This window comes from Carlito syrichta, unplaced genomic scaffold, assembly GCF_000164805.1.
Source record: "Carlito syrichta isolate Samal-C Ts95f unplaced genomic scaffold, Tarsius_syrichta-2.0.1 Scaffold301825, whole genome shotgun sequence".
Classification (NCBI taxonomy): Eukaryota; Metazoa; Chordata; class Mammalia; order Primates; family Tarsiidae; genus Carlito; species Carlito syrichta.
The window spans coordinates 440,151-452,186 of NW_007245921.1; the positions used below are offsets into that span (position 1 = coordinate 440,151).

General features: G+C 43.2%; 1 protein-coding gene across 1 annotated transcript in view; it reads right to left on the reverse strand.

Moving 5' to 3' along the window:
- The window catches only part of LOC103257640 (exocyst complex component 4), a 230,683-nt gene extending 225,069 nt beyond the window's left edge, over positions 1-5,614 (reverse strand). The window contains exon 1 of the mRNA XM_008055332.2: positions 5,399-5,614. Coding sequence (XP_008053523.2) covers positions 5,399-5,545 — 147 coding nt within the window. The 5' untranslated portion in view covers positions 5,546-5,614. The remainder of the gene's footprint in view (positions 1-5,398) is intronic.
- Positions 5,615-12,036: the final 6,422 nt, after the last annotated feature.

Sequence of the window (12,036 nt, forward strand, 5' to 3'; positions counted from 1 at the left end):
GGAGAGACCAAAAAAGAGAAATTAAATGGCATCCCTATACCAATGAGCACCTGCAGATCTGAAGTGAGTCAGTTCACTGTCCCCTAATGCCTGAGGGAAGACAGTCTGTATACTGTAGGAGACTCCAGGGCATGAGAGGGTAGCCACGTCAGCTGGCTTTCTAAAACTCCATGTTCAGAATCTGCTCAGGGGAAATCAGCATTTCCTTTAGGAGATCTTTAGTTTGAATCGGCATGCTTTACCTCACAATGAGTGGAGGCCAATTTGCAGAAAAAGTGATGGCAAACAAAGGGTCCCTGGTGGCAGGCCCATGAGGAGCATCCACACCTGCCTTCATGCCAGGAGCAAAGAGCTGAGGACTGTGATGACTTCATTTAAGCACCACCAAGAATCTCAACTCCAGATCATGATTCCCACACCATGGCGGAAACACGCACACATGTAAGCCATTGTCAGGGCTTTCATTTTCATACCCTCATCCATTCAGATGCTGTGTTAGGAGTGGGGGATTTAGGAGAAAACCATCTGCAACCAACACCCAGGGCTTCTACCTGTTATCAAGTGCATTGGTCATGGAGGCAAGAGAGGATCTGTGCTTAGCTTCTCCGTGGGGCATGTGGGTAGGGAGTGAGGGAATTAGAGCAGGACCTCTCCAACTACAGGTGAGCACAGTCTTCCACCAGTCTGTTGCAGACTGACACCTTTATCAAACATCATAAAAATGAATTGCTAGAAAAAAGAAATTTTAACACCCACAAAGACATACAAAACATAAGGTCTGATGTATTATTATATTATTACATTCACCAGGCGACGTCCATTGCTTAAAAAAAAAAGTTCTAGATACCTGCTCTTAAATTCTCTAAATCTCATTGCAGAATCCAGACTCTACCTTGCACGGGGCTCAGAGTACAGCTCTGGAGTTTGACTGCTGGGCTTCAGTTATGGTTCTACCACTTGCTAGCTATGTGACTGGGGCAAGGTATTTGAGTTCATTGCTCCTCAGCTTCCTCATCATGAAAGAATGCCATGTTCACAGAGCTGTTGCCACACTCACAGCACCTGGAAGTCAACACACAGGCACACTCCAACTAGTGTCCGACTTGCAGTGAAGGCTGCAGTCACTGCAACTGCAGTCACTGCTCCTTCACTCACCCTCCGGGGCTCCTCCGATGTATCATGGGCCCAGCACCTGCATGATTGTGTCACCTGCTTGCTCCCCCTTCCCTCCCTCCTGTGGAATCTGTGGCTAGAAAGTAAAATCGTGACATGAATGCCTGTGAGCACCCACAAAAACATCCTCTCATAACCCGAGCATCTGTGCTGCCTAGACACCATTTCAGAAAGGCAAGGACAACGCATCCTAGGGTTTCCTTTGAGGGTTACCAGGCACTATATCTGTCCATCATCACCAGATGGAAGCAGCACTATGACAGCTGTCCTTCCACCTTCCAGGAGAACCAGGCCGGGCTGATGTCCCACGAAATGGGTCCTGGCTGGGGGAGGCACAGCCTCACCTCTGCTCTGGGACCAGACGGTCATCTAGCAGGCAGATGACTTCAGGGAACATGCTTATACTTCCTGTAATTGAATGCCAAATGCACACATATCTCTCACACGTATGCCTCCAAGAACCTTGGTAACATTTGTTGGATCCTAGCTAAAATGTTTGTGAATTCTTACTTTTTCTTCAGATTAGCCACTTACAAGTAGCCAGGCCTAAAATTATCAAGGAGACATAGAAACACATTTAAGAAAGAATGAAATTAACTTGTGCATGTGGAGGAAAACAAAAAAAGAAAGAGAGAATTAAACTCTAGCAACAATTTACAATCATAAAGCAAGAGAATTTCTCAAGATGGGAAAGAAAAATAACCATCTCCTCATTTATTTTTTTAAACCTTACAACTCTGAGAATATTAAACAAATTTATTGATGTGCTTTAATTAATTTGCATTTTCATAAAATAAAACTTTTATGAAAAAAGAGGGCAATAAATAATTAAACAACGAAGCAGGTATTTCAGCTCTGAAAACAGATTTGCAGGTGAACAGCTTGAATAGCCTCAGTCTCAAGATTTACTCACTTATATATTATTATACCCATTATTAATGTATCTCAACAAGGTCCAGGTAAAGCTGGAGTTCTTACTCCACCTCAGAATGGGGTAAATGATTTACAAGACAAAAGGTTGGTGATAAGGTTGGGAGGGACCTGCCAGACACATGGACACACTGCCCAGTGTGCTGCAGTGTGTGGTCCTGACATGGCCCAGGTTGTAGTCAACGAATTACAAGTTGTAATGTGCCTCTGCTACTTAAGCTGAAAACTACCACATTTAGTAAGTCAGCATCCTTAGTTCACAGATTCACCCTTACTGCACTGCTGTCTTTTTGTTTTTGTTCTTTTAAATTCAGTACACTAAGCATAGCAAAGCTGGCCTGTATAGCACATAGCACGACACTTCAGAAAAATAAACACTGGAAGGTTGTCTGAGGGAAATGAGGCTAATGGTATGGTCAGACAGAACATAAGCATAAACTATTTTTCACCCTATTTCTCATCTTCCTATTCGGACTCTAAAGGTATTTGTGGCTCTCAAAATTTATTCTCCATATCCATCCCACCCACCCATCCACCCATCCATCCATCCATCCTTCCATCATCCACCCATTCATCCTTCCACCCATGCATCCATCTGTCCATCCATCTGCTCATCCACCCACCCATCCATCTGTCCACCCACCCAACCATATATCCATCCATCCATCCATCCATCCATCCATCCATCCACCCACCCACCACACATCAACGCTTCTGTCCATCCACCCTTCCACCCTTCCATCCATCTGTCCACCCAATTATCCAACCATCCATCCATCCATCCACCCATCCATTCATCTTCCCTCCCCCCTCTCCCTCCCTCCTTCGCTCCCTCTCTCCCTCCCTTCTTTCCTTCCTTCTACACATGCAAGCATGCATTCATTCATTCAAGTGACTTCCTGAGCACCTTCCTGCTGTCTGGAACTATAATATGTTTTTGGAACTTTATACTGGAAAAAGACAAAAGAGAAATTAGCAAAATTAATTAATAATTATAGCTGTGATAAGTGTTAAGAAGAAAAAAACAACATGCAAAAATATCAATTAACTGGGAAGATCTATTGGGATCCTGAAAAAAGAGTTCATCGGGATCATCAGTGAAGAGGTACCTTATGGGGTATGGGTGGGCTCAGAGAAGCAACAGGGCATTGAGGCCCCAGAGAAAGCTGAAATCAAGAGGCAAGGGGAAGAAATGGCATTGCCAGAGCCTGTGGGTGCTGCACCATGAGGCAGTGACACCTGGCAGGGCCTCTGGGGACGGAGGATGGCCATATGGCCAGGACCATGACCCTAATGAAGAGGAGGGGACAGGAAGCCACCCACTTCTCTCTCCTCTCACCTGCCCATCTCCTGCTCGTGCTTCCTATTGGCAGACCTGACCCGAAGCCACCAGGCCAGGGAGCCTCCATGACACAGTCCATAGGGTTTGGCCTTGGTATTGATAATGGATGGGAGAGGTGAAGGAGGAGGGGCGAGTAGAGGATAACCAGGAAAGGGGGCTTCTTTAGCAGGATAGTCAGGGAAGGCTTCCGTGAGGGGACGCTGGATAAGACACTTGGAGAGAAGGTCCCAGACATGCAAAGAGTCAGTAGAGAGCAACACAGCCAGAGGAAGGGCGAGCCATGCCTGCACCTTCCCCCTTCTCACACCCCACACTCAGCAGGGCCCTTGCCAGCTGTGTCTGGCACCGACACAGGCCATCCGGATGAACACCTGCCTAGGTATGGTGCATTTGCTCCATTTTCTCAACATCCTAGAGGAGTCTGCTCATAGTCAAAATACCTCCCTGGGAAAGGTCTAGCACTTCTGTTAATCCAATGCACAAAGAAGGAACATCAAGAGAGACATCGAGAAAGCCAGGGAAGGGCAGGTAACTGAACAGGTATAATCCCGTTCACTTACGTGGCTTCTCTCTGAACAGTCCAAGGCTCTGCCCTTTGAATAGTCTCATATCCTACAACCTATGAACAATGTGTTGCTGTGCCTGCCATACACTTACAAATGAAGAAACACTTATAAGGATTCATTTACAGTGTGACAATATTTAACATATCTCAGTAACTTAAACTCAGTCTAATTTTACATTTAGTTTTATATTTACCTCCAAGTCATTAGCTAAAATATATATAAAATATATACCTCAAACTTATCAATAAAAATTATCTACTGAAATATTATTTTAATTTTTCTGTTGCTCAGAAACCATTTTGTTATATAAAGTAAAATTTTCAATATTAACAAGATCATCACTTGAATTAGTTAATCTGACTTTTAAAAACCAATTTAGGTTGTGTGTGGTTGCTCATGCCTGTAATCCCAGTAACTTTGGGGATGCCAAGGCAAAAGGATTGCTCAAGAGTTTGAGAGCAGCTTAGGCAATATAGCAAGACTTACAAAAAAATCAAAACAATAGTTGGGTAAAGTGGTATGCACCTCTAGTCCCAGCTACTTGTGAGGCAGAGGTGGAAGGATCGCCTGAGCCCAGAAGGTCAAGGCTGCCATGAGCTGTGTTTGTGCCACTGCACTCCAGCCTGGGTGAAAGAGTGAGACCACGACTTAAAACAAAAAATAACAACACAAAAAACCCAGAAACAAATAAAAGCCAGTTTACTGGTTCAGATTAGCTGAGTTGTTTAACAGGAATGTAGTGGGCTTCCTGCTGGTTGCTGAGGCTAGGCAGGGTATCTTCTTTCCTGCTGTGCCTTCACGCTCTGGGACGGATTCACCCATGGAGACATAATTCCTTTCAAAGATCCCAGGCAGGCTGGGAGCAGTAGCTCAAGCCTGTAATCCCAGCACTTTGGGAGGCCGAAGTGAAGGTTTGACACCAGCCCGGGTAACTTGGCAAGACCTCATCTCTACAATAAATTAAAAAATTAGCTGGGCATGGTTGCTTGTGCCTGGACTTCTGGCTACTTGGAAGGCTGAGGCAGAAGGATCACCAGAGTCCAGCAGTTCAAGGCTGTGGTGGCCACAAGCATGCCACTGCACTCCAGCCTGGGTGACTCCAACTCAAACAAACAGACAAACAAAACAACAACAAAGATCCCAGGCATCACATGAGGGACTGCCTGCATGTTCACGAGACCCACCATTTCCCAGACCCAAAGTCAGCCATTTTTTTCTTACCCAATTATATTAGACAGAAATTTCCCTAGCACCCGTGTAATTTCTCTTGTTTTGTCCCTGATGAATATAGGAACAGATGGTAATTCTCCTTCTTTTTATAATTTATGACTCTTGCCAAGTCAATAAAATTGCTGACAAAAACAGTGGGTTCAGAATATGTTGCTACCTGTAGGAGAGGCCGCTGCACACCCAGCACCTTCATGGTATCTGCGTTGGCTAGAATCTTCAGAGGGTCAGACGTCTTGGTGACTCCCTCAATCTCCTTGTTGATCTCAGCCAAGACCTGGTTGAGGAAGATGTTTTTGATGTACATGGTGAGAAACTCCCGGAGAGGACACTGTTTGGCTGGACCAAGTCCCAGGACATGCTCAATCTCCTGAATAAACCTGGAAGACAAACAGCACAAGGGTTGTTAAACATATCAGGAAAACAGTTACAGAAGTATGACATAACAGACATGGGTATCTCTAGGCCTTGGTGACTTCCACAAAGAGAATAGTCATTACTATCACTCATCTATATGTGATTTAATCTTATAAAAATATGAACTATTCCATTTATTGAATAGAAATAGAATAAAATAGAAAACATGACTTCTAAAAAAGGGAGGGAAGAGGAGAGAAAAAAAGTTTAATTCAAAAAGGAAATGAGACTACAATGAACGAAGGAAAAGCATGACAAACGGAAAGCACTAATTATGGTGCAAGTAAAAAGGCAACTCGCAAAGGGTACATATTTCTCAATGAAACACTTAGATGTATAGATACTAAAGATATAAATGACCAAGAGAGGGGGAGAGCATGGGGATAGGGAAGGAGGGAGGGGGGAGAGAGAGGAGGGAAGAGAAGGAAGAAGGGACAGAGGGCGGATATGAAAAACAGTCTTTAAAATTCATGATGATATGTGAGTTTGGAGTATAAGAAAGGAATGTCATGGGAGTGGAAGGACAAGGGAGGACTTCAGTCTTCTTCGTAATGATGTATTTCCTTTATTAAAAATCACTGAGGCACACGTAACAGAATCCTAAATTGTCAAATCTCAGAGAGGAGTACACAGATGTCTGTTACGTTACTCTTTGTGTGGCTTAATATGCACAAATTTAAGTGACTACAGTTCAGTTAAATAATCTCAGTTACCCATAGCATGGTTCAATCCATGGGCCCACAGCAGAGTGGCCATAGTGCCTTACCTGTGAGTGACTGCATGAAGCGTACTCTTGACTGCTTGCTCTTCGGAAAGCTCTATGGGGATAACTGATGCCTGTGCACCATGACCAGGGACCGATCGCATCCCATCTCCCAGTGTCTACTGGTGACTCATCACCATGCATTTGTCATTCAGTTCACATACTGACAGCAAAGCATGTAGTGGTGCCTCCCTGTCTCCCAGTGATAAACCCATGTGATATTTTATAAAAACGGATAACTGAAAGAGGAAATTGTCCAACAAACACGAAATACAGCAAAAATACTAAAAGTGAAAACAAGGAAAGTGAAATCTGAACCGAATGTCAATGGAGCTACAGAAGAAAGAGTTGCCCATGGGAACATTAGCACTGCTGCCCTTGGAGAGGGAAGGCCAATACCACAAGGGGACTGGGTGTCAGGAAAGGACGGGAAGGAGGAGGAGGAGGAAGAATGAGGCTCCAGAGGAAGGGACACAGGCACAGAATTACACAGCATGAGAAAACAAAGGCTAAAATGCTGGCAGCTGATTCAGACTTAGAAGGATCATGGCAGTTGCCCAGGTCTGGAAAAGATGCCAGCTGTGTTGCAAAGTCTGAGAAAGTGGCAAGCACTGTTCAGGTCACTCTTGTCAAGGTCCTTTGACTCTCAGCGTTCCTCATGTTATGGTATAATAATGCATGTAGGTTTTCTAACTTATTATTTCCATATATATTTATAGATGACAGTAGGAGAGTTTTAAATGTCTCAACAAAAACTTTAAGAAGTCATGAGGCAACTGTGACTATCCCTACTGATTAAGATTGCTTTGCATGGTTTCAGCTTGCATGGTCATTTTTAAGGCTCCACAAAGCTATGGGAAGCAAGGGCTGCCTTGTACTTCACATTTTTCTCAAAAAAGTGGAGGAGAATAATGAAATGAAGACAGAAAATGAATAATGAATTAGGAAGATATATTTGTAACTTATAGCACAGGTAATGGCTAGAAATCAAGAAGGAAAAACACCAAACAACTTGGTAGAAAAATGATTAAAAGACACAAAAAGACCATTTACGGTAAAAAGAAATATAATGGCCATTAAACATTAGAAACAAATCCTAACTTCACAATAAGAAAAATGAAAGCAAACTATACTGAGATACTAATTTTTACACCCATGCACATTGATCAAATTCCCAAGGTTTGATACATACTCTGCTGGCATCAGCGTGGGGAGAGAGGCAGTCTTGTATCTTACTGATGGGCGGGGAAAATGGCACAACATTCATAAAGGGCAAGTTGGCACCATCATTCCACATTACAAATGCATTTCCTTTTCACCCAGAAATCTCACTTCTGGAAAATTCTCCTGACAGATATATTTGAAAACGAATTAGATGGTCTAGGTACAGATTATATAGATTATTGTAGCATCGTTTTTAGGCAAAAGTCTGGAAACAACCCAAAAGTCCATCAGCTATGGTATAATTGAACTTTAGGGTATCTACACACCAGAATTCTGCGCAGCTCTCTTGACCCCCAAATGTGGAGACTTCTGCTGCACTAATGTGAAAAGACCTCCAGGATATTAAGTGAACAAAATCAAGTGCAGACCAACATATATTGAATAGTATTTGCTATGCTACCTTCTAAATAAAAAGGCTCTATGTGTTTATCTGAGCATCAGACGCCCTGGGAAGTCAAATCACTGAGTATCTGCAGGGGAGGGGAAGTCCGGAAGAGGGTTGGAGGTGAGACTTTTCAATTGTAACTTTTCATAATTATTTGATTGTTAAAAGATGTTAATGTATTAGCTACTCAAATAGCATTAAGTCACAAAATTAAAAGATTATCTACACATGTAAAAGACTGCATATTTTATAAATTACTGTCTAATTAGGCCACATTTAAAGTTTGGTGTATAACTAGTTCCTTAAGTTTTGCTGTTTAGCCTAAGAGTTTCCTTTATTTAATAAACAACTGGATGCAGCGGCTCATGCCTGTAATCCTAGCACTTTGAGAGGCAGAGGCTAGAGGACTGCCTGACCCCATGAATTCTAGATCAACCTGGGCAACATGGCGAGTCCTCATCTCTACAATAAATCCCAAAATTAGCTGGGCATGGTGGCATGTGTCTGTGATTCCAGCTACTTGGAAGACTGAGGTGGAAAGATCACCTGAGCCCAGCGGGCCAAAGCTGAGGTGGCCATGAGTATGCCACTGGACTCACTCCAGCCTGGGCGACAAAGGGAGACTTCAACTCAAAGATAAATAAATAATAAATAAGATAAATAAATCAATACATTGCAATTTATCCTGCATATCACCAGTTAAGTACTCTATTAACCCCTGTGTGTAGATGTGTATATGTTTGTGTGTGTGTGTGTGTGTGTGTGCATGCGTGCGCCCATGTGCTGGAGGACCGGGGCTGGTGATGAACATAAAATAAAATAGGAATCCAAAGTATGTGAGAAAGAAGTTGGAAGCTGAGAAGGCAAAGGGACAGCAGTGAGGCATCTTGACTGATTTTATCAAGGAGGAAAGGAAAATTAAAATATAACCCAAAGCAAGATATAATAAATCTTTAAGGCAAGGGAGAAGGAAGAAGACATGGGAAAACAGAGGAATAAAAGTAGATCATTCACCATGGCCATAATCTGAAGATCTCCAAATCTCGTGTCCAGCTACACTGGCCCCTTCTGGCTTCATCCAACCCTCAGAGCCCCTGCTGGGCATGTCCTGGGCTCCTTGCTCTGCCTCCAAAAGAAACTGCTGTGATTAATCTGCTAATGAGTAAATACACCTATACTGCTTTTAATATTAAAAGAACCAACCATCAGAGTCCTCTTTCTTTTCTTCAAAGGGACTTAGAGTTTTCTGAATGGAAATACTTCTTATATTTTCAAGATCTTTAATATTTATTAGAATGAAACTTTCACCAGTCCTACTGGAAGCTGGGCAGAAGGCTACCGGCAGACTCCGCTTTCGTTTTTTTCTAGTCCTGCATTCTCCTTGGGTCCCTAAATACAAACTGCTTTGAGCAGCACGACAGAGAGGCCCTGTCACTTTCAGTTGCATGATTTCTTTCCAGCACAAATCATTTATTCCCTAAAGCACACACATCAGTCTCAAATGACACATCCAAGTTGACGTCAGTTTTAACTCGAGGGGACCGTTCAACATGCTTCCAAATCTGCTTTCCGAGCTGTGAGGGCCTGACTGAGCAGAAAGCATGAACCACGTGGGAGAGAAGGAAAGATGAAATGAGAGCTGCCTCATCAGCCCCTTCCTTACTCCAGTCAAAAACAGGGAGATGGTGGCTGGGGGTGGAGGAGGTAGAGATACTGGCCGAAGGAGACCAAGTTTCAGTTAGATGGAAGGAATACATTCCAGAGATCTACTGCACACATGAGGACTGCAGTTAATAACAACGATGGATGCTTGGCGATCACTAGGAGAGCAGATTTTAAGTGCTCGCACAATAAAAAATACCTATGTGAAGTAACGCATATGTTAATTAGTTAAATTCAGCCATCTCACAATTTATACAGATTTCAAAACATCATGTTGTACACCATAAACACATATAATTTCCACTTGTCAATTACAAATTAATATGAATTTAAAATTAAACATTAAAAAAGGAAGCAACTGCATTAAGTGGGCAAACTACCCTTTGTGGGCAGGAAGGGACAGACAAGAACTTTCCTAGCCCTGGGAGGTGAGTCTCACTCATGGCTGCAGGAAGGAGTGAGTTGGAGGGGAGCAGGCAAGAGAGGGCACTCCAAACCAGAGTTTGGACTCGAAAAGCAGCCTTGGACAGGTACTTGGCCTCTCTTAACCTCGCTTGTATATTCTGCAAAATGGGTACGACAACACCACCTACCTCACAGGAGTGTTCTAACAATTAAACGAAGAAATAACAATTAGCACCAAGAATAAAGGCTGGCATCCAATAACTGCGTAGTAAATGGTGCTATTTTATAACTACTGTCATTATGTCAACTTTGACGAGGCTGGAGATGAAAGTGTGACATATTTTATGAATTTTTTCAACCTTACTCCCTAACTTTCCTGTATAGTCATCCCTCATCAGCAACGCAGATCATTAGGTTAACACTTTCAACAAACAGATGTAGGGAAGATCCAAACTCCATGTGGTCAGAAGCCAAATATAAGCTGCTCACTGCTGTCCCCTAGAGGCTACCAGACCACACTATGGCTGGCACACAGTGGACTCAGGAAACATCTGTTGCGTGAAATGTTGAATACAATAATTAACAGGTCCTTTGATCGGCGCTCATAGTTTCTGTAACTAGGACATGACCTATTTGCTCCCAAGAATCTGAAATAGAGGTCCCAAGGAAAGAAAAATAAACAAACAGGTCATCTGCTATCTCTACTGCTCCAGGGGTAACTGGGGCCTCTCACTGAGAGTGCTCTCATTGCTTCTCGGCCTTTGGCCAGGATCAAGTGCGAGAGCATTCTTTAGGCCCGTCCATGTTCCCACACTGTTTTGTATTTGGTGCAGTCTGGTTCACTCTACTTTGTATTCTGCTGTTTCATAGAGTGTTACAGATTCAATCTATTGTGCTAAGGAACACGTTATTAAGCCTCACATCTACCAGGTAAACATCTTCATTTTGCTTCTGCTGAATTATTTCCACAAGTTGAAATATTGCAAATAGCTCCTCAACATCTTTCAAGGGAGTCTATATTTTATTTTCCCAAGTTCTGCATGGGTCCTTTCACCTAGTAAGTATTTAGAAATGATCTGCTGAGTGGGAGACAGGTGGGACAGTGCAGGGTGTAGAAGAGAATCTTCAAAAAGCCCAACTGTTCCAACAATGCTCCTAGCTAGCACTATGAAAATGAGAAGGGCTTGGATTTTTACCAGTGAAAAGAATCTAATTAGGAAAGAAAATGCTCCACTCCAAAGTTGAGCTAGATGGAACACAGATGGAACCTGTCAAGAGAGTATTATCTGATCCTGTGAAGCGCGTTTACACTAGAGACTTCCTATCCCTGCACGTGACCACACGGGCAAGCACAAATCACAAGATGTCTCCGTGTAGTTGGAAAAAGGGACTATGGGAACAAAAGAAGAGGATACACACAGTGCCGTGTGTAGGCATATCGTGATAGGACGTCAAGGAACCTTCTCCAGACCAGCCTCCGACACCAGATGCTGCAAAATAGGTTAAGCCAAGAAGCAATGAGATGATGCAACCGGCCTTCATTGCACTTGAATGTCTGAAACCCGGATCTTGTTTCCTACATTCTAATCCTGCTGTTTGTAAATATTGACTTGGAGGTTTTCTTCCCAAATTTTCAACTAGGGGCCCTCCACAAGTATCCCCACATGCAACACCCATAATTTTCAGGAGAGTCTTTCCTGTAGGTCACAGGTCCTTCGGAATGTACACGTGAATACAGACTCCCTACGCTTCATCTAATACTTCCAACATTTTCACCTCAACTTGAGGGCTATCCAGGGAAACTGTAAACTAATTAAAATTTTACTACAGCTTCCCAAGTCCCTCACTTAGCCCAGTCTTACCACAAATCCCATTTCACTGTAAAGCTCCATTTCCTCCACTGCAGCTCAGCCAAGAACCGCAGTGGCTGCCAGCTGGAACC